This window comes from Sinocyclocheilus rhinocerous, unplaced genomic scaffold, assembly GCF_001515625.1.
Source record: "Sinocyclocheilus rhinocerous isolate Xijiao unplaced genomic scaffold, SAMN03320098_v1.1 scaffold1841, whole genome shotgun sequence".
Classification (NCBI taxonomy): domain Eukaryota; kingdom Metazoa; phylum Chordata; class Actinopteri; order Cypriniformes; family Cyprinidae; genus Sinocyclocheilus; species Sinocyclocheilus rhinocerous.
Window position 1 is genome coordinate 3,024 of NW_015666172.1, and position 22,858 is coordinate 25,881.

Genomic DNA, 22,858 nt, shown 5'->3' on the forward strand with positions numbered 1-22,858 from the left:
CGGTGTGATTGTGGCCCAATGCCGGTGGTGTTGTCTCAGTTTCAGTACCCAGACTCGGGCCAGTACCGGCTAAGTGTTTCTCTGCAGAGTTTAGCTCCAACCAGCTCCAATTCACACCTGCTTGAAAGTTTCTAGTAATCCTGAAGACCTTGATTAGCCGGATCAGGTGTGCTTGATTATGGTTGGAGCTAAACTCTACCACTATGTCAGCGAACTCATGTTATATGTTAGATTATCAAATGTTTACTCACCAGTGTATTAAGTTCTTCTGGTCTTCTGGCAATTAGCAGCACAAAAAGCCCATCAGGTTTTGTCATTAGATGTCAAAGCTAGTGAGCAAGTCTTGAAACTCATATAGCAAAAATAATGTTACATTTCCCTTAACCACTTTAAGCTTGTTTCATTATATTAATTAAATCATTAATTTCCAAATGTAGTTAAAGAAAAAAAGAGAATGTTGGATAAAAGGGAAAAATATTAATAGGAATTAAAATAAAAAATACACTAAAAAATAACATATCAAGGACAGGTAAAAGATATTATGTTTAAGTTTAAGTGTCACTGCTACATACTATTTACCACATTGTAAACGGAGACCCACCCCCAGCACTCAACTTAAACTGGTCCGGGTATGCATGCCCATATCTCAGCCAAAATCAGACCAGCCCCTATGGTCCGTAATCGGGCCGAATGTGGTTAAATGTGCCGTGTGTCTCAGTGCAAATCGGGCCAGATCCGCATATCCAAAGCCTAGCCAAATCTGGCAACCATTACTGGGCCAGAGCTGGCTCACTTTCGGTGAGCCACTGCCAGAACACAGCCGAGTGAGCAGAGACTAAGCCGCAATTGGCCCGATTGCGCTGGCAACCTGGGATGCTGTAGGCTACATACAAAAGGCGCCGAAATGAGCCCTACTCAAACACGCCCTCTCTCTCTCTCTTTGCTGCTCTTGAGAGGGAAGTAAACGACTCTTTCGTTTCCATCACTAGGCTGACTTTTATGCAAGGTCCGCAGGTGTTTTTGACCGACCAGAATCAAGAAACGAATTCACATGAACATTCGGATTTTTGGAGAAACATTTACCAACGTCGAGCCTAATGAACCGTCCGCACCTGCTGAAAGCGTTTTGTTCTGGATCGTATTGGTTCTACTACTGTATGAGCGAGGCCTGAAGAAGCGGTAGGATGTCAAGTGCTACAGATGATGTCAACTCGTATCCACACGTACGTGTTTGGGCAGCGGGAGTTTCTTTGATCATTTTGGCTTTTTTCAACTTGATCATCAACTGGACCATAGTGCGCGAGGAGCGCCTGCGGAGCCACGCGCGCTTCGTCCTCGTGTTCCATTTATTGTTCTCCGCGCTGGTTTACTTCGCAGTATGCTTTAGCTTCTACTTACAAAACTACCTGAAAGCAGCGACCACGGCAACCATTTGCATGGTGCTAATCAGAAGTCTGATGACAAGCGGTTCCAACATCATCCTCACCATCACGGCGATGGCACTGGACCGTTATTTTGCCATATGTTACCCGCTCCACTATAGCAAAGTTTGTTTCAAACCCTGGCCATGGCTCATCGGGGTCCTAACATGGGGACTCGCGTCGATTATTCCTCTTACCCTATCGCCCAAAATAGAAAATGGCACTGTGCCCTGTGGAAGGAAATCTTTGCAAGGCGGAGAAATGCACAAAATCGTTTTAATATCAATTTGTACTGTTCTTATCGTGTACAGCTATGTACGGATCTTATATGAGGGGCGTCGTCTGGGTGTGTTGAACCGGCGCAACCGAGCTGCGTGTAGGACTATCGCTCTCCACGGCACGCAGTTGGCCGTCTTCATCCTCCCCAATTTCATACTGTTTTTGCTGCATATCCTTAAAAGCAAAAAGTCACTCAAGAGTTCCACAAAAGAGCTTTTTGCTGTCATAAGTTTTGCCTTCTTCAGCCTGGCGCAGTGCATCGCGCCGATAGTATACGGACTGCGTAAAGAGGAACTACTGGAACATCTTAATCACCGGTTCCCGTGTTTATCCGGCCAGTTGAAGCGCATTTTGGAGTGGACTGTCAACATCACACATCCCAATCGGCGTCGCCAGCAAAGGTAGGTGAATACAGTAGAATAATAATTTACCGCGTACTTGTCTCTGCGAAGGCGCATTTCGCATCGCAATTTAGGTGCATTTGGTAACGCGCACGTGCCATTAAGTTAACACTTGTGTTAAGACTGTTTTCGTGTTTAAGACAAAAATGTTTGGCTTTTGCTTATGGTCTTGTGTGGACTGTGATCTGGCGAAGTATTGCTTAGGTTGATTGGATTATCATACACTTAAAAATAAACGTTCCAATTTAGCTTTCTTTTACAGCGTCGTGTCATAGACACATAGTACTTTTTATTCCGCTGGTCTACTTTATCTTCTATTAACTGCTTTAAATAAGCAAAAAGACAAAAAATAAATAAAAACCTTACAGACAACTCAAGATCCCTGTAATGGTTCATGATAAAAAAGAGTCCTAGGCCTATTTTTTTTAAAGTGAGTTTATACCCCTGAATTAAAAATGAAAACCATCTGTTTCACACGTTTGCCCCTATTCTTGCATGACACATCCAAAGATTCCCCCACAACTCTAAGTCAAAACAAGCATCCTAACAATAGGCCTATTTAGAAACAGTAATTTTTTTTTAACTCAATTAAATATCATATCCTTCTGAGATGTAAAAAATTACATGTCCTGAACATAAGACACCATTTTACCTATTTTTAGTTAACATACTATTGTGTTAGGTATTAAAGTATCTTAAATAGGATATACTGGCATACTTTGTCATTTCAAATGTTCTGGGGGTGTGGCCAAATGTGTTATAAGAATATATATTATAGCAATATGGAAATATAATAATATTAATTGTTTGCTCATTGGATATTAAAAGACAATATAATACAAAAGTAAAAATATATTTGTATGGGATTCTAAATACTGTTTATTTTGCTTGATCTCAGGAGAATATATACTCTGGTCGACAAGGTAAATATTTTGATAAATGTCTGCGTGAGAGCCACAAATCTGTTTCCACATCAAAATGAAGTACAGTCATGGCCAAAAGTTTTGGCAGTGACATAAATTTTGTGTTTCGCAAAGTTTGCTGCTTCAGTATTTTTTAATAATTTTTCTACATGTTTCTATGGTATACTGAAAATCAATAAGCATATCATAAGTTTTAAAGGCTTTTATTGGCAAAAAAATATAATGAGTCAATATATACAGTGTTGACCCTTGTTCTTCATAACCTCTGCAATTCACTCTGGCATGCTGGATATTAGCTTCTGGGCCAAATCCTGACTGATGGCGATCCATTCTTGCCTTATTAGTTCTCAGAGTTGATCACAATTTGTGGGCTTCTGCTTGTCCACTCGCCTTTTGAGGACTGACCACTGTTGGCTTCTGCTTGTCCACTTGCCTTTTGAGGACTGACCACAGTTTCTCTATGGGATTGAGATCCGGGGAGTTGCCTGGCCACCGATCCAAAATTTCAATGTAATGATCTTCGAGCCACTTCTTTCTCATTCTTGCTTTGTGACATGGTGCCCCATCATGCTGGAAAATGCACAGATCATCACCAAATTGCTCATGGATCGTTGGAAGAAGTCGCTCTTGCAGGACGTTTTGATACCATTCTTTATTCATGGCAGTGTTTTGGGGTAGAATTATGAGAGAGCCCACTCCCTTGGTTGAAAAGCAACCCCACACATGGATGGTCTCTGGATGCTTCACTGTTGGCACAACACAGGACTCATGGTAGTGTTCACCTTTTCTTCTCCGAACAATCAATTTTCCAGAAATTACCCAAACAGTCGGAAGGGAGCTTCATCAGAGAAAATAACTTTGCACCAGTCTTCTGCTATCCAATCCTTGTACTTCCTGCAGAATTTCAGTCTGTCCTTGACGTTGGAGAGAAGTGGCTTCTTTGCTGCCCTTCTTGACATCAGGCCGTTGTCCAAAAGTCTTGGCCTCACTGTGCGTGCAGATGCTCTCACACCAACCTGCTGCCATTCCTGAGCAAGCTCTGCACTGGTGGTGACACAATTCCGTAGCGGACTCCTCAGGAGGAGACGTCCTGGCACTTGCCCTCTGGGACGTCCTGAAGACTTCTTCACTGCAGTCGAACCTCTCTCCTTGAAGTTCTTGATCCGATAAATGGTTCTTGCAGGTGCAATATTCTTTGTTGCAATTTCCTTGCCTGTGAGGCCATTTTGATGCAAAGCGATGACGGCTGCACGTGTTTCTTTGGAGGTAACCATTGCTAACAAGAACACAATGATTGGAAGCTCTTCTTCCCTCCTTTTATAGCAATCAGTCTGCTCTTACAATCTAATTAGTATGATAGTGATTTTACCTGACTAGTACTCATTTACACTTTCACATGTGCTGCTGATATGATTAGTCAATTAATGTTAGCTGGTCATTTTGTGTCAAGATCAAAAAACAGTGAAATGTGTTTTTTGTGAAAAGTTAATTTTTTGGCCAGTGAAGCTTTTAGCAATTATTTAAAATGCATCTGATACACAGTAATCTAGAAACAATGTGAATGAACACCACAACAGCTTAAGCTGCTCTTACAATCTAATTAGTATGATAGTGATTTCACCTGACTAGTACTCATTCACACTTTTACGTTTGCTGCTGATATGATTAGTCAATTAATGTTAGCTGGTCATTTTGTGTCAGGATCAAAAAACAATGAAATAAATTTTTTTGTGAAAAGTTCTTTTTTTGGCCAATGAAGCTTTTAGCAATTATTTAAAATGCATCTGATCACTCTACACAATAATCTAGAAACAATGTGAATGAACAACAGCTTAAGCAGCAAACTTTGCAAAACACAAAATTTATGTCACTGCCAAAACCTTTGGCCATGACTGTATAATAAATCTTACTGACCCCAAAGTTTTGAACAGTAGTGTTGACCTATGATAAAGATTCAGAAAGATGTTGATATTTATTCAAGGGAACTGGTGCTTACTTTAAATTATTTGGTGGTTTTATCAGGCAAAAGCCGCATTTCACACCTACGACCACAGACTCACGTCTGACATGTTTTCAAACCTGAGAGACTACTGACAAAAATAAAAAATGTCTTCTCTACGCTGGTTTGCTGATCTCCTAGCCTGATCAGACTGGTTTTAGAGGGGTTTTGCCCAAATAAACTAGATGAGCACCAGCTTGTACAGGCTGGTGGATCTTAAATCAGCCAAGACCAGTAAACCACCTCAGGCAGTTTTCTTTCAGCAGTCAGTAAAACAAAATACCATACTGAAAAATTATTGACAACCAAATTGTACATGATATGAAATCCATGCTGGAATTTTTATTAATCTAACATACTGTGTTTATTTCAGGGAGCGGAGAATGACTTCAGAGACTTTATTATCAAGAGAGATCTCACAGACGACTGTGTGACATCTTTGGATTAAGAGAAAGACCTGATGTTGATTTCTTCAAAAGGAATATTTGCTTACCGAGACTGAGATTTTTTTACTGAGAAAACAAACTTGTGACTTTCAGAAAACTGAGAGATTTTTTATTCTTCAAGCCATCAATTCATTAAGTCTGAGTAAAATACAACAGCTACACAGTGTTCAGGAATTACTTTTGCCAAATGGAGAGCTGAAGAAATAGTCAACTGTGATTTCTAAATTAACATTAAAGGCAGAGTAAGTGATTTTTCTAAAGTGTTTTTGAAAAATCACTTACTCTGCCTTTAACTGTAAATTGTACCACATAATTCTTACTTGTTCACATGACAATAAGTCACTGAGACTTATTGTCATGTGAACAAGTAAGAATTATGTGGCAAGGATCTGAATTCTTATTTTTCTAAAAGCTGTACCAATGTCTTCTCTTGTATCCTTTGTTTTGGCAAAACTTAACAGTATTTCGCAGTCATATATATAAGCTAATGACCCAAGTAAACAAACTATAACTTAGACTGTGAAACAGGTTCAATTAAATTGTAATTTTTGTGTAGTTAAACTGGTGACACTGCAAGGTTTGTAGTATTTGATATACTGTTTGTAACCACAGCATCCTGAGTTGACAAGACACACTGATATAATAAGATCACTAATGTTTTTTTTACAGTTTCCTGTAAACTGTCTATTTACAATATAATACTGCATCCACAAGCTAATGCACTGGTGAAAGGACAAAACGTATGATTCTGTGAGATTTCGAATATTGTTAAGCACTGCAACAAGGAGTGAGTATTTACAATTACGTCAGGCCAGTGCAGCTGTATTGTTAACAGGCGTTTTTTGTATGTTTGCTTTATAAGTAATCACATGCCTTATGGGAAATGCAACAGGAAATAAAAGAAGGGGAAAAAATCGTTTAAAAATAAATGGCTTTACAAAAAAATCCAACGGGGGGAACAAACGTACCATCTTCTCTCGCAGGCATCATACATCTGTGTAATTTCTAAATTAGAGAAGTTTATGTGGTATTGGCCATTTGTAATAAAGACCTTTTGTATTTATGTTAAGATCATAATGTTATTTAGTTCACAAGTTCCATTAAAAAAACCACACACATTTCTAAGTAACTGAGACAAACGACTTGTTCATGATATGAGACTCAAAAGAGTTTCTATTTTAGTTATGAGAACAAACTTCTGGTTGACTCTGGATAAGCCACTCCACATTAAAACCATGGGAACAGCTAAAGTTGAGGTTCGATATGTAAAACCGCCAAATAAAAATTTTGTCCAACAATGACAAATTGAAAACATTTGCAAAATGCTAGCAGCTGGACCGGATATTGGGCTGAGGTTTGTTGACAAGCCTAAAGTGCTTCAGTCAGAGCTTTTAACACTCTTCAAAGCAGACTAGGTTTCACCATTGGTTAATTTTAATCAACTTTTTTTTTTTAATTTAGGCTTGATTACATATACAAAAAGAACTAAATTCATAAACAAACACAAATCCAATCCTTCAATGTACACCTAAATCTGCGAGTCCTATTCATTCATTTACATACTTTATTTTGAAATATTAAAGCACTCCAGTGGTCGAAGTACACAATGTGACAGACTCCACTCATAATGGATTGCAGCACTGAACAGTCTGGGTTAAGAGATATGGGCAGGTGTGACTGACTGGTTAGAGAAGAGATGGTCGGGTGATAGGAGGAGGAGCAGAGCTTTAAAAGCCCAGAGGATGAGGAGATACCACCCCTCCGTTTTCTACCACAGCAGCAGAAATGGCACGCAAGTTCTTGAAGATCTGCTTGGATGTCCCTGACCTGAGGAACTTGATGTCCTGCATGACTCTCTCATAGGCCTAAAGGAAAGAAATCACAGATTAATGCTTAAAGATGGGAAGAAGTTAAAGGAGAAGTAAAAAACAAAACAAAAAAACATGGACACTGAACACTGACCTCAGTAACCCAGGTTTCACACAGCATCTTCTCATGCTGTGCAGAAGGGTGACCTTGGCTGACAGACCTGGAAGCTCTGAGAAAGAAAAACGAGTAAACACACACAAACAAGCGCAAATATTGTGTCATAAGTAGAGCTGAATGAACTCTCCTTTAATTAGGAGATTAACGACTGTATTTCCAGTAATGCATGAGCATCCAGTTTATATTTTCAATTACTACATTCATTAATACATAAACAACCAGATTTGTATGTTTTCAGAAGGAAATCTTGAGCTTACTGTCCCAAATCGGCAGAGCCTATCCAAAAGTGTCTATGATATTCTGTTAAGCTTGAATCTCTCATTCATTGTAACTCAATTGCATTTTTTAGTAATAGCACACCTTTCCTTTTTTAAAGGGATAGTTCACCCAAAAATGAAAATCAGTCCATTATTTACTCACCTTCAAGCCATCCTAGGCGTATACGACTTCCTTCTTTCAGATGAATCCAATCGGAGTTATATAAAAAATTGTCTTTGATCTTCCAAGCTGTCAGGAGGCCTTTGTTCACCCCCCGGAGCCGTGTGAGGCACTTTTTATTATGGATGGATGCGCTTTATTTCACTTCTTTTGGACTCATGCACTGCAACACCCGCTGACTGCCATTAAACAGCTTGAAAGATCAAAGACAATTTTTTATATAACTCCGACTGGATTTGTCTGAAAGAAGAAAGTCATATAACACCTAGGATGCCCTGAGGGCGAGTAATTCAATTAAATTTTCATTTTTGGGTGAACTAACCCTTTAAGCTGCATGATTTGAGGTAACCTTTACATCCTTAGTACAAACAGTGTCGAAGTTGAACACTTTGAGTTAGGGTTTTTTTCTTTAAAAAACACCTTACCCTGAGTATGAGCAGTTGTAAAGGTTATGCAAATTAATACATGTATATAACCTACCTGGACAAGACCACAACCATGGCGTACAGATCAATGGCACAGTCTGCAACTCGCTTCAGAACAAATTGTTCATCTAAAAAGCCACATGTACAGAATCACTCATATGGACACCTGACATAAGCTTTTGTCACAATATTTAGCTGTAATAAGGAAAATATGTAAAGTGAAAGCAAAAAAAGTTGAAACCAGGAAGAATTAACATGCAAAACACATACACACAAAAATCTGCAGCAAATTGCCAACGCAGACTAAAGCAAATAATATAATCTAGCAAGATCTAGCAGCACTATGCAAACACATCACTCACCAATGATTCTCTTTCCATGTTTCAGGAGAAGCTCTTCAATAACAGCTCCAAACTGCTCAATGGCTTTAACAGTCTTTATGAGGGAAAAAATTATAATTTAGCCCTGCGATCTACGTCTTATTTAGGCTTTGGTGTTCTTGCTGGTATCCTGGCTATTTCTTATGATTATTTCTGAGTAAATATCATTCCAGCATTGGATGAACATCATCGCAGTGTTGTCCAAGCACTATGGCTTTGCTTTAATTTACCAATTCTCCACTGTGGTTAAGCTCTGGATGGACCGTTCCCTGCAACGTCAGTCCTGTCCCCAAGCCTGCCTTCCTGTCAGATACAGAGAGATAAAGACAGACATATTGCAGGCTTATCAAGTTGATGCAAAGTACATGACAATGCAAAACAAAACGTCTTGCAAGTGTTTTTAGAGATATGAAGGTCTAACCTCTTGGCTCGCTTTGTGATTTCACTCGCCAACATCCCAGCATTACCAAAAGGGTTCTTTAGAGCTTTCTGCAAGCTCTTTAGCTGATTGCCTGCATTCTACCGAACAGAACACACATTTGAAACGTAATTTCTATACTGTTTGCATTAAAAGCATGTGCATTGGCAAACACCAATGGCAGTTTTTAGTAGTGCCAGATGTCAACAACCACACATGCTGTGAGCTTTAGGTGGTTTTGCAGTACAGGAAACTGTAAGGCAGGCAGTTATGTTCTCGGCAGTGTTTTCTTTCCCCTTTTACCTGGAAGCCGTTGAGCGCTACGAACAGTCGCAGGATGTCATTGGTACCCTCAAAGATTCTGAAGATTCGCAGGTCCCTCAATACCCTTTCCACACCAGCGTCCTGCATCAATAACATGTAATGTGAGTGTGAGACTGTCAAATTCCCACAAAAATAATCAATCCATTCTTTTAATTCAGTTTAAATAGGAAATTACACAATACATGAGAACATGATAGAAATAATTTTCAAAAATCCTGATGATGGAAAAAAAGTTATGGCATGTGTGTGAGAAATACAGTACAGTAAAATTTTGGAATAATTAAGATTAAGTCTCTTATGCTCACCCAGGCTGCATTTATTTCATGAATAATACAGTAAAAACAGTAATAATTTCACAACAGCCATTACTCCTGTCTTCAGTGTCATGTGATTCTTTAGAAATCATCCTAATTTGCTAAATTAAGTTCTCAAATTTGTATTATTATTTTTTATCAATGTTGACATTTTTTTTGCTGCTTAACATTTTATGGGAACCATGATAGACTACCATTCGTAAGTTTGGTTAAGTAAGAAAAATAACACTTTTATAACACCTTTATACAGCAAGGACACATTAAACTGTTTAAAAGTGACAGTAAAGACATTTATAACGTTACATAAGATTTATATTTCAAATAAATGCTGTTCTTCGAACTTTCTATTTATCAAATAATTCTAAAAAATGTATCATGGTTTCCACAATAGTGTAAAAAAAACATGCACAGACAAATCCAAATTAAACCCTGCGGCTCGCGACGACACATTGATGTCCTAAGACACGAAACGATCGGTTTGTGCGAGAAACCGAACAGTATTTATATCATATTTTACCTCTAATACACCACTATGTCCAACTGCTTGGAGCGCGCGCACGGCCTCCGGTGCGTGAGGTGTGTACGCGCTCTGGCGTAGTTTATGTTAACCCCGGAAGTGATCTCTCGCACGTATACGTCACTCATTGTTTACACAGTGCACAAACATTGTAGGTACGACAGCTAATCAAAATGGTACTTACTTGCGCGCAGCTTTAATAAGAACCATTATTAATAATTGAGCACCAATAGTCATTGATAATAATAATTATCAGGAAGCAGGAATAAATTACATTTTAAAATGTATTAAAATAAAAAACTGTGTGTGTATGTGTGCATATCTATCTTTTATATATAAAGTATAAAAACGTGTTAAACAAGTGGAGCTGAGAGACTTGTGGTTCTAATCTATCTGATCAGTAGCCCACAAAAGAGACAAATTAAATTGAACTGATTAAACTCTTCTCTGGAAATTAGCAAAAACAGCCCATCTTGATCAGTGGCTAGAGGCTGCATCTGCACATTTTGCATCCCAACTGACAAGAGAAAACAAAAACAAAACACAACACAACACAGCCACAAAGTCAATTTGCAGACGTGACCTACATTCAGCAAAGACCAATTTTATCTGTGTATGGTTTTGTGTTGCGGCGTGAAAGGTTAGCACTGCCGTGTCCTCCCCTCACTAACCAATCATATTGTTGCAGAGGTCTTCTCCACCTCCAGTTTTTCCACCACCCCGGGACAGAACATTTAGGCCTTGAGAGGGGTAATTGCCCACACAGTAGGTGTTTTTCAGTGTTCACATTTTGAGTCACAATGCAGACACTATTATGTTGCAACGTTATTGCAGCAAAATTAGACTTCCACCCTGACAGAGTCTGGTTTCTGAAAAAGCTGACAAACATCTTTGAACAAAACCAACAAAACTTTATCTCTCTTATGTGTTTTTGGCACTGATATATCTAATACACAAAATAGTAAATACAGTATACCTAGATCTAAAACCAGAGAATCATGCATACCAGCCCTAAAAATTGCTCTATTTTAAAGCATTAAAAGAACAGATCGACCAAATATGAAAGTTTGCTGAAAGTTCAGGATGTAGGAAAAACTTTCAGGATGTAGATGAGTTTGTTTGTTTGTTGGAACAGATTTGGAGAAATTTAGCATTACATCACTTGCTCACCAATGGATCCTCTGCAGTGTCAGAATTAAAGTCCAAACAGCTGAGAGATCACAATAATCCATAAGTAAACCATGTGACTCCAGTCCATCAATTAATGTCTTGTGAAGTGAAAAGCGGTGTGTGTGTGTGTGTGTTAGAAACAGATCCTTCATTAAAATGTTTATCTTTAAACCATCACTTCTGGCCAAAATAGGAATCCATAATCCATAACCTTGTTCTTTCACAACAAAATCCACCGACAATTTCGTTTAGAACTGTTTTTGCTTGTAAACTGTGCTTGATCTGAGCATATTTCTTGCCTGATTCAGATGAGACAACTTTTTCACTAGAGAAAGCAATATTATGGATAGTGGACTTAGCCGAAAACAAGAGTTTAAAGTTAAAAACTTCTTAATGATGGATTTGTTTATTACAAACAAACAGCTTTTCACTTCACCAGACATTAATTGATGGACTGGAGTTGTGTGGATTACTTGTGGATTATTGTGATGTTTTTATTAGCTGTTTGAAATCTCATCCTGACGGCACCCATTCACTGCAGAGGATCTACTGGTGAGCAAGTGATGTAATGCTAAATTTCTCCAAATCTGTTCCGATGAACCAACAAACTCATCTACATCTTGGACGGCCTGAGGGTGATTAATTTTCAGCAAATTGTTGTTTTTGGGAGAACTGTTTCCTTAAGGGATTATGGACATAAAAGTATGACTTTCTGCAAATAAATTTGACTTGACTTAAACATCACAGATCACATTTTAATGTACATTTTACATTTTAATGATCACAATACGATCAACACACACACACACACTGACCTTCATGAATCCCATTCCACCCATAATCTGAATGCATTCATCTGTCACCAACCAAGCTGCTTCCTAGAGGAAAATCCAGCAATGGTAAATTTCCAATATATTCTTTAAACATTTGATCCTAAAAATTTCCAAAATATAAATGTGGGCTTAAATACTAGGACAACTGGGTTGAACAATATGTTAAAAACTTACAGAAGCAAATATTTTACTAATGGCCGCCTCAATCTGGAACTCTGTGGCTCCGCTGTCCATATTCCCACTAACCATGTAAGCCATGGACTAAGTCCATGGAGAAAAGATGAAAGGAGGGGAAAAAAAGAAGCATCAATAAAAATGTTCAGAACAAACAAACTGCTTAATGTAATGGAAAACAGACACAGAAAACACAACAGATGATAAATAGACTATGTATTTTTAGACTTTCATCACACGTGACCCATTCAAATCACTCTGAAATGATGAGGAAGCTTCCACTTCCTCTAAATCATGTGGAAGTAAGACATTCATAGACTGAGCTCTGCAAGTGTACACAGCTAAAGCGCTGATATCTGCAAAGTCCATAAAGAGCACACTGACCATTAGAGATGCTTCACCTTTGGACTGTGTAAATCTGCTTAATGTATGGGATCAAACAAAAGCTGCATTTACTTGACTCTATAAAAAGATGTCATATAGTTCAGTGGTTCCCAACCTGGGGTCCGTACCCACCAAAATCAATTCATGTCTTGTGAAGTGAAAAGTGGTGTGTGCGTGTAAGAAACAGATCCTTCATTAAAATGTTTATCTTTAAACCATCACTTCTGGCCAAAATAGGAATCCATAATCCTAATCCATAATCCTAAAATCCTAATCCATAATACATGATCTAAATGTATGCTACTATGGAAGAACAATGGTTAATTTGAATAAAACTCAAACAGTCAGAATAATTAAATTTCACCATGTAAAAATGAGGTGAATTTTTACAGATGTTATTGTTTTTTATAATGAACATAAATTTACATCTGCATCCTAACTTAAGCTACTACAACTGTCAAATGTGCATTTCTGAGACAAAAAATAAATATTATTATTGCATGTATATATATGTATATATATATAGGGGGGGGCTCAGATTGTCATATGTGAACCTATGAATAATAGGTTGGGAACCACTAATATAGTTAGTAGGCAGTGTGTGAGTCTCAAATTACCCTTTTCCCTGAGTGGAAAGTCAACATGTGACAAAGCACTGAATAAGCTCACCTCTGTCACATACTGAAGCATTGCCATTCTGGCCATCTTTTCCTGAATGGCACCATAGTTGTGGATCTTGTTGCCAAACTGAGTCCGGTTAGCAGCATGGTCAACCTGTTTGAGAGAAAAAAAAAAGAGGAAATATAGAGACTATTTAACTAACTGGTGAACTCAAGAGTTCTCGGAAAAAAAAAAAAAAAAGATGAGGTTATTTTGGAAATAATAGCTTGAAAAAAAGGATGCATGCTCATATATTCAATTTCATCCAAAAATTAGCTGGAATTATTGCAGGAATAAAATGCATCTAAATGCACTGATGGGACAAAAACCTGACTGGAATTTTCATTTGGCAGTTTTAAAAACAAGTACGCAAATATGTAAAAGGTCATACAGTATTCATCAAATAACATGAGGGTACAGTTTTACAGCATATGCATTCCCAAATGCTTCCTTTTTATGACTTGACACTTGCTATGTAGAATCTAACCTTAAAACAAACTAGTAACTGAAGACCCACAGGGCGAGTGTACTGCAGTGAATAAGGTCTACACTTAGTTTCCGCTTTCAAGAGTTCCTGGTCTGAGACGGATACACAAACACAGATGCCTGTGGTAAGAGCAAGCACCGAGGCTGTTGAGAAATCACCTCCTCCCTCTGCGAGAAAACTGTTGTAGCCCACAATCACTCAGCAACTGCACATTTCATGAAAGCATATTGCTATAAGTGCACCAGCAACCTGTTCTTGAACATTTTGATATATTTTTAGCAACCAAAAATGTGCATATTTAAGAATTGCACTGGTATTAGCAGAAACTGAATTCGTTTTTCTGTATTTGACAGATACTTTTATACCGACTTACGGTGCCTTTAAGCTGTATTTTATCAGTTGCGCAAGAATTAGCCAACCGTGATGAGCAACGAGAGAAAAATACGCGGGAAAATTGTGGCGAGGCATGTGCCAATACAAGCTCAGATACCACGCAACACGGGGACAGTGCAATGCGTGCTGAGGAATTTCCCTGCATATTAAGCAGAGGAAGTGAGGATGATAGGAGTGTCGGCGGGTGGGAGGATGTGGCCTTACATTGGCGCTAACAAAACAGCATGCTAGACAAACTAAGTACGAGAAGTGGAAACGAAAAAGAAAGCGAGAATAACTTTGTTCAGCATTACATGCTGAAAGAGGCAAACAAACAGAACAAACATCAGATAACGTTCACTTATGCACACATACGCACCGCTTTGGAGATGACACCCTTCATGGTGCCAGAGAGAGCGGCGGCCATGCCGAAGCGGCCATTGTTGAGGATGTTCATGGCCACTTTGAATCCACCTCCAACCTCTCCCAGCACACACTCCGCAGGGACACGCACGTTCTCAAAATACACTTCTGCCGTGTTGGATGCTTTGATGCCCATCTTTTTCTCAGGTGGGCCACTGAGAGATAAAGAAAAAGAGATGATACATTTGAAGTGAATTTAGAAAGAACAACAGATAAAGAGACAAGAAAGATGATGATGACAGAGAGGGGAAATGGTCCACGAAAATTTCAACTCAACAGATTCTTGATCAGAGAACTTCTTTGAAGCAAAACAAGCACTTACTGTGTGACTCCTCCGAAGCTCCTCTCCACAATGAACGCTGTAATTTTATCCTTCATCTCTCCAGTCTTCTCATCCTTCAGAGGAGTCTTTGCAAACACAGTGAAGATCTCAGCAATGCCTCCATTACTAAGACAGAGGAGGCAAAGAACCTGCTTATTATCAATAATGCAATATGCTGGGGTATTCAACCCTTTTCAGGCCAATGACCCCTTTGTGGATGGAAATATAGAGAAGGGACCACCTGTTACATATTTTTAGAATGTGTTCATTCTAAAGGCCCGTTCACAGCTAGGATGAAAACTATAACAATAACTATAAAGTTTTAATTATCTTTTTAATTCTATGACAATAGGAAGGTCCACATCACAGCAATAACGATAACTACACAGAGGAACAATTTCATTGGAATCACTTTCAGGATTTTTCCAGCTGATGAATGACAGAATACACACAATTTTAAACAGCTTGAGCTTATTAAAGCAGTGAATGACAAAACGGCAATGCGTGGTTATAATAAACAGAACCATATTGTGTGTTGATGTGGACGCTAATATAATTATCATTATAGTTATCGTTCTTGGTGTGAACAGGGCTTAAGCCTGGACTATAATAACATGCATACAGTACTATTTTAATGTATTTGTATACTTTATTATTATGCTTACATAAATAATGATGATGTATTATTCATATACTTGCACATTTAAATTTTACTTGTGCGAGAGCCAATGAAACATTTAACTGAACTTCAACTTCTTGACTTGAGCTTTGGAATAAGTTAACATAATACTGTATTTTTGTTTTCGCAAACCACGTTAACACATTTTCCATTTCTTTTTGCTTTTTTTTTTTTACTTTGAGATGAGTAATAATTGACCCCGTTGCAAACCCATGCAATGTAACAATTAACTAGATTTTTACATTGTCTAAAGAAAATGTGAGTGATGCTTCCTCGTTCTACATTTGTTGTCATGCAATTGTTCTCAGTTGTTTATAGTGTTTTTCTAAAGTGTTCTGGAAGTTTCTTGATGGCTAAATCCCAAGTCTCTATAATATTCTGGTCTCCTCCACCATTATAAATCTATGGGATTTTTTTTGCCCAGTTTACATCCATCGAGCCACCAAAATTATATTTCATATTAATTTGAAAAGTAGCAGAACACCTCACCTCATCAAGCTGCACAATTTGATTGCATCGGGCAAGTGTGGCAAAGTTTAATACTTAAAGTTAGGGGTTTAGAAAATCCCCTTTGCCTCCAGTATGAACAATAAAAACCATGATGCCTGCTAAGCTCCACTAAGTATAACAGTTCTTCACACTACTAAACTTAGTATATTTAGTTACTCATAAACATTTATGAGTTGCTAAAATGCACTGTGAAAGTTCTCAGGTTGTTACTAGACTTCAATGAGGAACACACATGAAGGAGACAGAAATCACTTGTTTTACCAAGAACCCCCCCCCACACACAGGCACACAAATGACCAGAAACGCTGTTTTGAAAGACTGTACAGCTGAGAGAGGCAATTAATGGCAAGATGACATCATACAAGCGGACCTGAACCAGCCTGTAATATGTTTAGTGACGATGCCCCCTAGTGGCCACAAAAGAGGTGAACATCTTTGCCACCACACAATGTGTGTGGGTGTTTGTGGGTATTTGTTAAAAGAGTAAAATTCCATCACACACACCTGATCCAGATCTTGCTTCCATTCAGGGTGTAGTACTGGCCGCAGGGGGAACGAACTGCATTGGTTTTAATGGAGGCTGCATCAGAACCACTCGCTGGTTCAGTAAGACAGAAGGCAGCAATGTGCTCTCCTACCAAAAACACACAGGACAGAGTTATTATTCAACAACCATAGTTCACCCAAAAAATGAAAATACTCTCAAGAATTCATATAAACTTTTAAAATATTTATATTAATGAATTATCTGAAGAATTAAGCGACTTTGTATGCTGGATGTATGCTTGGTAATACTATAATCATTTTATGTACGCTGATGATTTAATTTTTTTTCCCTGAGTAGTGTTGGTTTTCACCAGCTGCTAAATATATGTTCTGATTATGGGATTAGATATGATGTACAATATAATACAAAAAAAAGTGTTGCCATGATATGCAGAACAAAAGAAGATAAAGATCTTAATTTCCCAGATTTTTATCTGTCAGGACAAGTATTAAATGTGTGCACTAAAACAAAATATTTGGGTCACATTATTAATGATGAAATAAGTGATGAGTGATGATGAGGACATGTACAGGCAGCGTTGTAAGTTTTTTTTTAGAGCATATTGTACATATTTTTATACTGCTCCTTTGTGAGTTAAGTTTAAAGAAAGCCTATGCAAGCTTCAGGTTGCTTACATTGACTATCTGAGGATCCTGCTGAAAAAAAACCAAGGTGGAGCAGTGCAAGTGATCTATTCTGAAAGGTAACAGCACAATCCTTTCCGGCTTTAATGAGAAATTTGATGTATAAATTCATTTGTCGGTTGGATGATTCACAGAATGCTATTATAATGTTGCTGTTAAATCCTAGGCTTACTGTGGTGCGATATCAGTCACTTACGAGAAAACATTGGTATAAATATATTTTTTTAAGGTGTATTGCTTATAGACCTTGAGTCTGGAAATAAAGTTGAATCAAACTGAATCGAATCTTAAGACGACTGCTCGTTATGGGTTTTTCAATTTCAGATTCTTACAATTTTTAGATTTGGTCTGCTAATCTTGAAAGTTTGGTAATATTAGTTTAATATTTGTGAAAAGCGCAATTACTGTGCAGTGAAGTTTAGTCTAGTTTTTATTTGTTTTTATATTGGTGTGAATTGACATTGAACTAAGATTAAAGATAGTAGACCAAAAACACACATTTTAAACATTTGTAAAAAAAAAAAAAAAAAAAAAACATTTACATGAACATAAAATATTATTTGTTATACTATTGTGCAATATTTGTTTACAATTCTTTAAAGTGCATTTTATGAAGTTTATTCAACATGAATACATGACTTAAATCATAGTTTGCAATTATGTGTTTTCTAATTAATCATCAACCAATTTTTCAGTCATGACAGCCCCATTTGGAATATTTATGGCTGACTTTGTTTGTGTGTCAGACAGAAAATAAGTAAATGTATTTTTTATAATACAGGATGAAACACTGACAGTACAAGAATTTATTAAAAATATGCCCAAATATTATGGCTATTTCTAAATTCTATGTTAACTTTAAGTCACAGTTAAACATTGGCGCAGTTGTTGTGTGTGCTCTTCACATTATCAAACATATTGTAGCTCACTCACCAGTGGCCAGCTTTGGAAGGTACTTCTCTTTCTGCTGAGGGTTTCCAAAAAGCAGGATGCCTTTGAAGCCAATGGACTGATGGGCACCAAGAGTGATGCCCACACCCAGATCATGCATCCCAACAATCTCCACCAGCCTGGCGTACTGTTAACGGAGCGGTATATGTATAAATTTCATGTGCATCTCTAGGTTTCTCTATGTTTATGTCTCTACCTCCTACTCAAATGGAAGCAAAATGAGAATGGATCTTGTGATCTTACCTGTGTGTTGGTGAGGCCCACGCCACCAAGTTCTGCAGGCACCTGAAGACCAAAAGCTCCCATCTCCTTCAGGCCTTCCATTGTGTGTTCCTCCACCTTCTCCAGAGCATCATTCTTCATGGGGTCATTCACTTCCTGGAAACACACATAGGAACATTGCAAAGAAAATGCATATTTCTGCTAAAATCTCAGTGTCATGCGAGCCATATTTTAGTTTAGTATATTATATTAAAAGAACGTTTTGGAGGTAATAAAACTTTAAATACCTTTAGAATAAAGGTGGATAGTATAAATATTGTTTTGTCCAATGATGGGACACTTTCTCAAGATTGAATTTTGAGCTTAATTTTCTCACATTTGTCCATTGTTTGAGTTTTCAATGCTATGTACAATGAGTGTTTTTAAATATTTAAGGAAATCAGTCTATAAAAAATGAATTCATAATTCTAAAATAGAAAGGTAGGTGAAACAATCTTACCTCAAAAAACTTACTGCATGGCCCAACTAACTCCTTGAGGAACTGTGACTGCTCTTCATTGAGCACTATATGGACGAATGAAAAAATATTCAGGGAAAAAATACAGTAAACTTACACTCAGCAACACTGAAGTGTGAATATAATGCATTAACAATACAAAAAAAAACCTAATACTATAACATTAAAAGCAAAAATCAGTCTAAAATCAACATTTTCCAGTTTTAGCAAACATTTTAAAAATGTACATCTGGTGACAACACAATAACACTAGGCCAATGTAACAATGCATCTAAAACACACTTTGGCACAGGGGGAAAAGACTTGAGTCACCTGAGGGGAAGGGGAACACCTGAGAAGTGCTGATTTGCCCTTTGAACATGTTCACAGCAAAGGACTTTGACTCCTGAGGGGAAAAATTATGAGCCTCTTACAGTAATAACAACACTGTCTCTACATTATAGAAAGATCACAAAAGTGTGTGGCATGATATTTGTTTTATAACTCATCTGAGAATGTCTCAAAAGAATAAAAAGCAGCATTTGCAGTTATCATAAGATTTGCCTCTCAAATCAATACACAATGTGACTGAATCCAGCACATACACTCACGTACCACAATAGCCATCTTATCAACCTTCTCAGCTGTCATTGCGGCGGCGCTGCCGACTACATTCTTGTCCAGAACAGCCTTGGTAAAATAACAACTGCAAGTTACTGGTTTGTTTTTATGCATGTAACAAAACTACACAGAAATCTACAGCATTCTCATTTTTTCAGTACTGAATAACCATTGGGCTAATATTGCTTATGACTTATTTTGTTGGTTTAAATGAAAGTAATTCTAAAATAATTTACTAGATGAATGTTTTCACATTTGCATTTGTTATAGAGCTTTCTAAGCTCTTCTACTGAAAACCCTTTTTGGTTTGGTGGGTTCAAGTACAATGTGACAAAGTGACAAAGATTTCCATGGCTTGACATTGTGACAAAAAAAGACTACCAAGTAGAGCAAAGAGCAATGACAAGGAACATATTACTTTCCCTTATAAACCTTCTCTCACACACAAACAAATAACCTCATACACAACACACAAGACAGTGTGATAGTGAATCAACCATAATAATATTTTTATATTTTCCTTACCATCTCTGAATATTTATTCTGACATGTAGCATCTGATTTTGTGTAGGTCAACCACAATATTTACCTAACATGTAAGACCACAAGGCAAAACGCCTAGTGCCAAGCTCCTGTGTGTCATGTGACCTGGAAGTGAACTTTACTCCAGATTTATACTAATGGGTGTCTGAGGACAAGCACCTGTTTTTTTTTCCACAGGACCTGACCGGATTGGCTACAGCATGATCTGTTGTGTCAGTTCTGGTCACAAAGTACTTGAACTGACTCTGTGACATAACCTATGTTTGAAAATGTGATCATGAATACATTATATTGATATGCAATGATAAGTCTCACCTCTGCGGCCTGGCTCGCGTAAAAATGAGCATTTTGCACTGCCACAAGAGCTCCAGTTTGGCGCTGCGCTCTGACAAAGGAGAGAAATAATCATATTATAACAGTCATATATTGTCTTAACCTCTTCTGCATGTTTCTATCTATCTATCATTCTATCTATCAAAAGATAGTTAGATATTCATTATTGGTTTTAGTTTCAGTTGTAGTTATAGTATTATTGTGTGTTAATTTTTAATGCTTCGTTCAGATTGGTCAATGGAGTCATCCTGCGGTCAAATTGATCATTGCCCACTGAACTATAATAGACAACATTATACATTATATATATAAATTTATATATATATATATATTCGGGAGACACTTTCAAATGATTTTAGTTTCTGTATATTCGATTTTTTTCCACCTTCATTTAACGAAAATAGTTTTTGTTTTACATAATAATAAACTCGACCTGAATGAAAACAACGGTCTCACCCTGTAATAGCTGGTTGTAGACGGAAGACAGTGCTGCAGATCGCAGGACTTTGAGTAACTTTACGCAACAACATGATGATGATTAGGCCGAGATTCTTGTCTTTCTTGCCGAACGTTGTTTATCTCCTGTGAAGCGGAAGTGTCACGCTTGCCTATGGATCGCGGACAAATTAAAAAGTCATTAAATGCCAATAAACAACGAGACAACAAAGTCCAGCTAGAGGTAAATGGGTTCTGGACGGAGTGCCCTACAATGCAGCAGAACCTGTTTTATTTCGCCCTTGACTGACTCTTCCAGTTAGTGGCTCTTCCACTGATCTATATATAATGACTATTGTAGATCAGCTGGCTCTTCCCACCGCAGGTCCTGTGTACGGTGACGCGACTCGAACACTTCTGCTACAAAACACGTTTGAAATAGCTCTCGAAATACGAAAACTACTGATAAACGAAGCGCTTTGATCCACTGTACAGCTTACTGCCTACCGGAAGTACATATCTTTTAGTGGCACGGGAAGAGTCCGGTAACGCTGCTGATCTCAGATCAGCTTTTACAGACACTTCGGGGGAAATATATAACATGATTAAAATGTAATTTAAATAGGACTAATCGAAAAAAAATAATTTAAAATCATTTGTATAGGTGGTAATAATTTACATTTATTCATTTGGCAGACGCTTTTATCCAAAGCGACTTACAGTTGAGGAATACAACAAGCGACGTATCATAAGATGACAATAAACACGAGATGTGCCCGTTATACAAGGTTTCAGTCATCGTTCAAAATAGTAAAAAGCTAGGACCGGAGGATAATAAGAGAACAGAAAAAGTGAAAAGTTTATTTAATTATTATTATTATTATTATTATTAATTCTTATAATTAACGTTTAAACAAATATGTAAAGGTTACTTTTCGAGAAAAAGTTAACTTTTTATTGAAAAAAGGTCACTTTTTATTCAAGTTAAGATATCTTTGGGTAGATCATTTTTTTGTACAGGCACATTCCTATACAAAGTCTTGATTACAAAAAGGTTGAACACAATGGCCCAACTGCAAGACAACAGAAAAGTATCAAACCATTGTTTTGACCAACAAATATTGTAATTAATACATTGTATAAATTAACAAAATTTGGACAGTGTGTTAAATTCTAGATAATCATTAATTTTATATTCGCTTGCCTATGGATCGCGGACAAATTAAAAAGTCATTAAATGCCAATAAACAACGAGACAACAATGTCCAGCTAGAGGTAAATGGGTTCTGGACGGAGTGCCCTACAATGCAGCAGAACCTGTTTTATTTCGCCCTTGACTGACTCTTCCAGTTAGTGGCTCTTCCACTGATCTATATATAATGACTATTGTAGATCAGCTGGCTCTTCCCACCGCAGGTCCTGTGTACGGTGACGCGACTCGAACACTTCTGCTACAAAACACGTTTGAAATAGCTCTCGAAATACGAAAACTACTGATAAACGAAGCGCTTTGATCCACTGTACAGCTTACTGCCTACCGGAAGTACATATCTTTTAGTGGCACGGGAAGAGTCCGGTAACGCTGCTGATCTCAGATCAGCTTTTACAGACACTTCGGGGGAGTTGCTACAATACAGCTGAAGGTTCCTTTGTGAATCACAGTGAAACGAAATGGATATAAGCTGAATCAAGATATTTTTATGAGACATTATATTAAATTATGTATAAGATAATATTCCATATATATATATATATATATATATATATATATATATATGAGC

At 37.6% G+C, this 22,858-nt stretch overlaps 2 protein-coding genes across 5 annotated transcripts; one reads left to right on the forward strand and one right to left on the reverse strand.

The window, feature by feature from the left end:
• The first annotated feature begins 978 nt into the window (after positions 1 to 978).
• On the forward strand, positions 979 to 5,699 carry LOC107731916 (olfactory receptor 50-like). The gene is made up of 2 exons (XM_016543124.1): positions 979 to 2,101; positions 5,397 to 5,699. Exons 1-2 carry the CDS (start codon positions 1,185 to 1,187, stop codon positions 5,455 to 5,457), a joined length of 978 nt encoding a protein of 325 aa, XP_016398610.1. The 5' UTR covers positions 979 to 1,184; the 3' UTR covers positions 5,458 to 5,699.
• Positions 5,700 to 6,925: 1,226 nt separating this feature from the next.
• Positions 6,926 to 21,621, reverse strand: LOC107731915 (very long-chain specific acyl-CoA dehydrogenase, mitochondrial-like). Of its 4 annotated transcripts, none has more exons than XM_016543121.1 (21): positions 21,364 to 21,621; positions 21,099 to 21,250; positions 20,625 to 20,694; positions 19,761 to 19,835; positions 19,479 to 19,551; positions 19,149 to 19,213; positions 18,671 to 18,805; positions 18,410 to 18,554; positions 16,790 to 16,919; positions 15,097 to 15,222; positions 14,731 to 14,929; positions 13,502 to 13,606; positions 12,449 to 12,535; positions 12,257 to 12,319; positions 9,420 to 9,521; positions 9,120 to 9,217; positions 8,929 to 9,001; positions 8,681 to 8,753; positions 8,374 to 8,446; positions 7,432 to 7,507; positions 6,926 to 7,334 (listed from the first exon to the last, which is right to left on the reverse strand). In XM_016543121.1, exons 2-21 carry the CDS (start codon positions 21,170 to 21,172, stop codon positions 7,197 to 7,199), a joined length of 1,980 nt encoding a protein of 659 aa, XP_016398607.1. In that variant the 5' UTR covers positions 21,173 to 21,250; positions 21,364 to 21,621; the 3' UTR covers positions 6,926 to 7,196. The 4 variants fall into 4 exon arrangements, with proteins under 4 accessions (XP_016398607.1, XP_016398608.1, XP_016398606.1 ...); XM_016543122.1 differs by having other exon boundaries at positions 21,351 to 21,621; XM_016543120.1 differs by having other exon boundaries at positions 21,099 to 21,621.
• Positions 21,622 to 22,858: the final 1,237 nt, after the last annotated feature.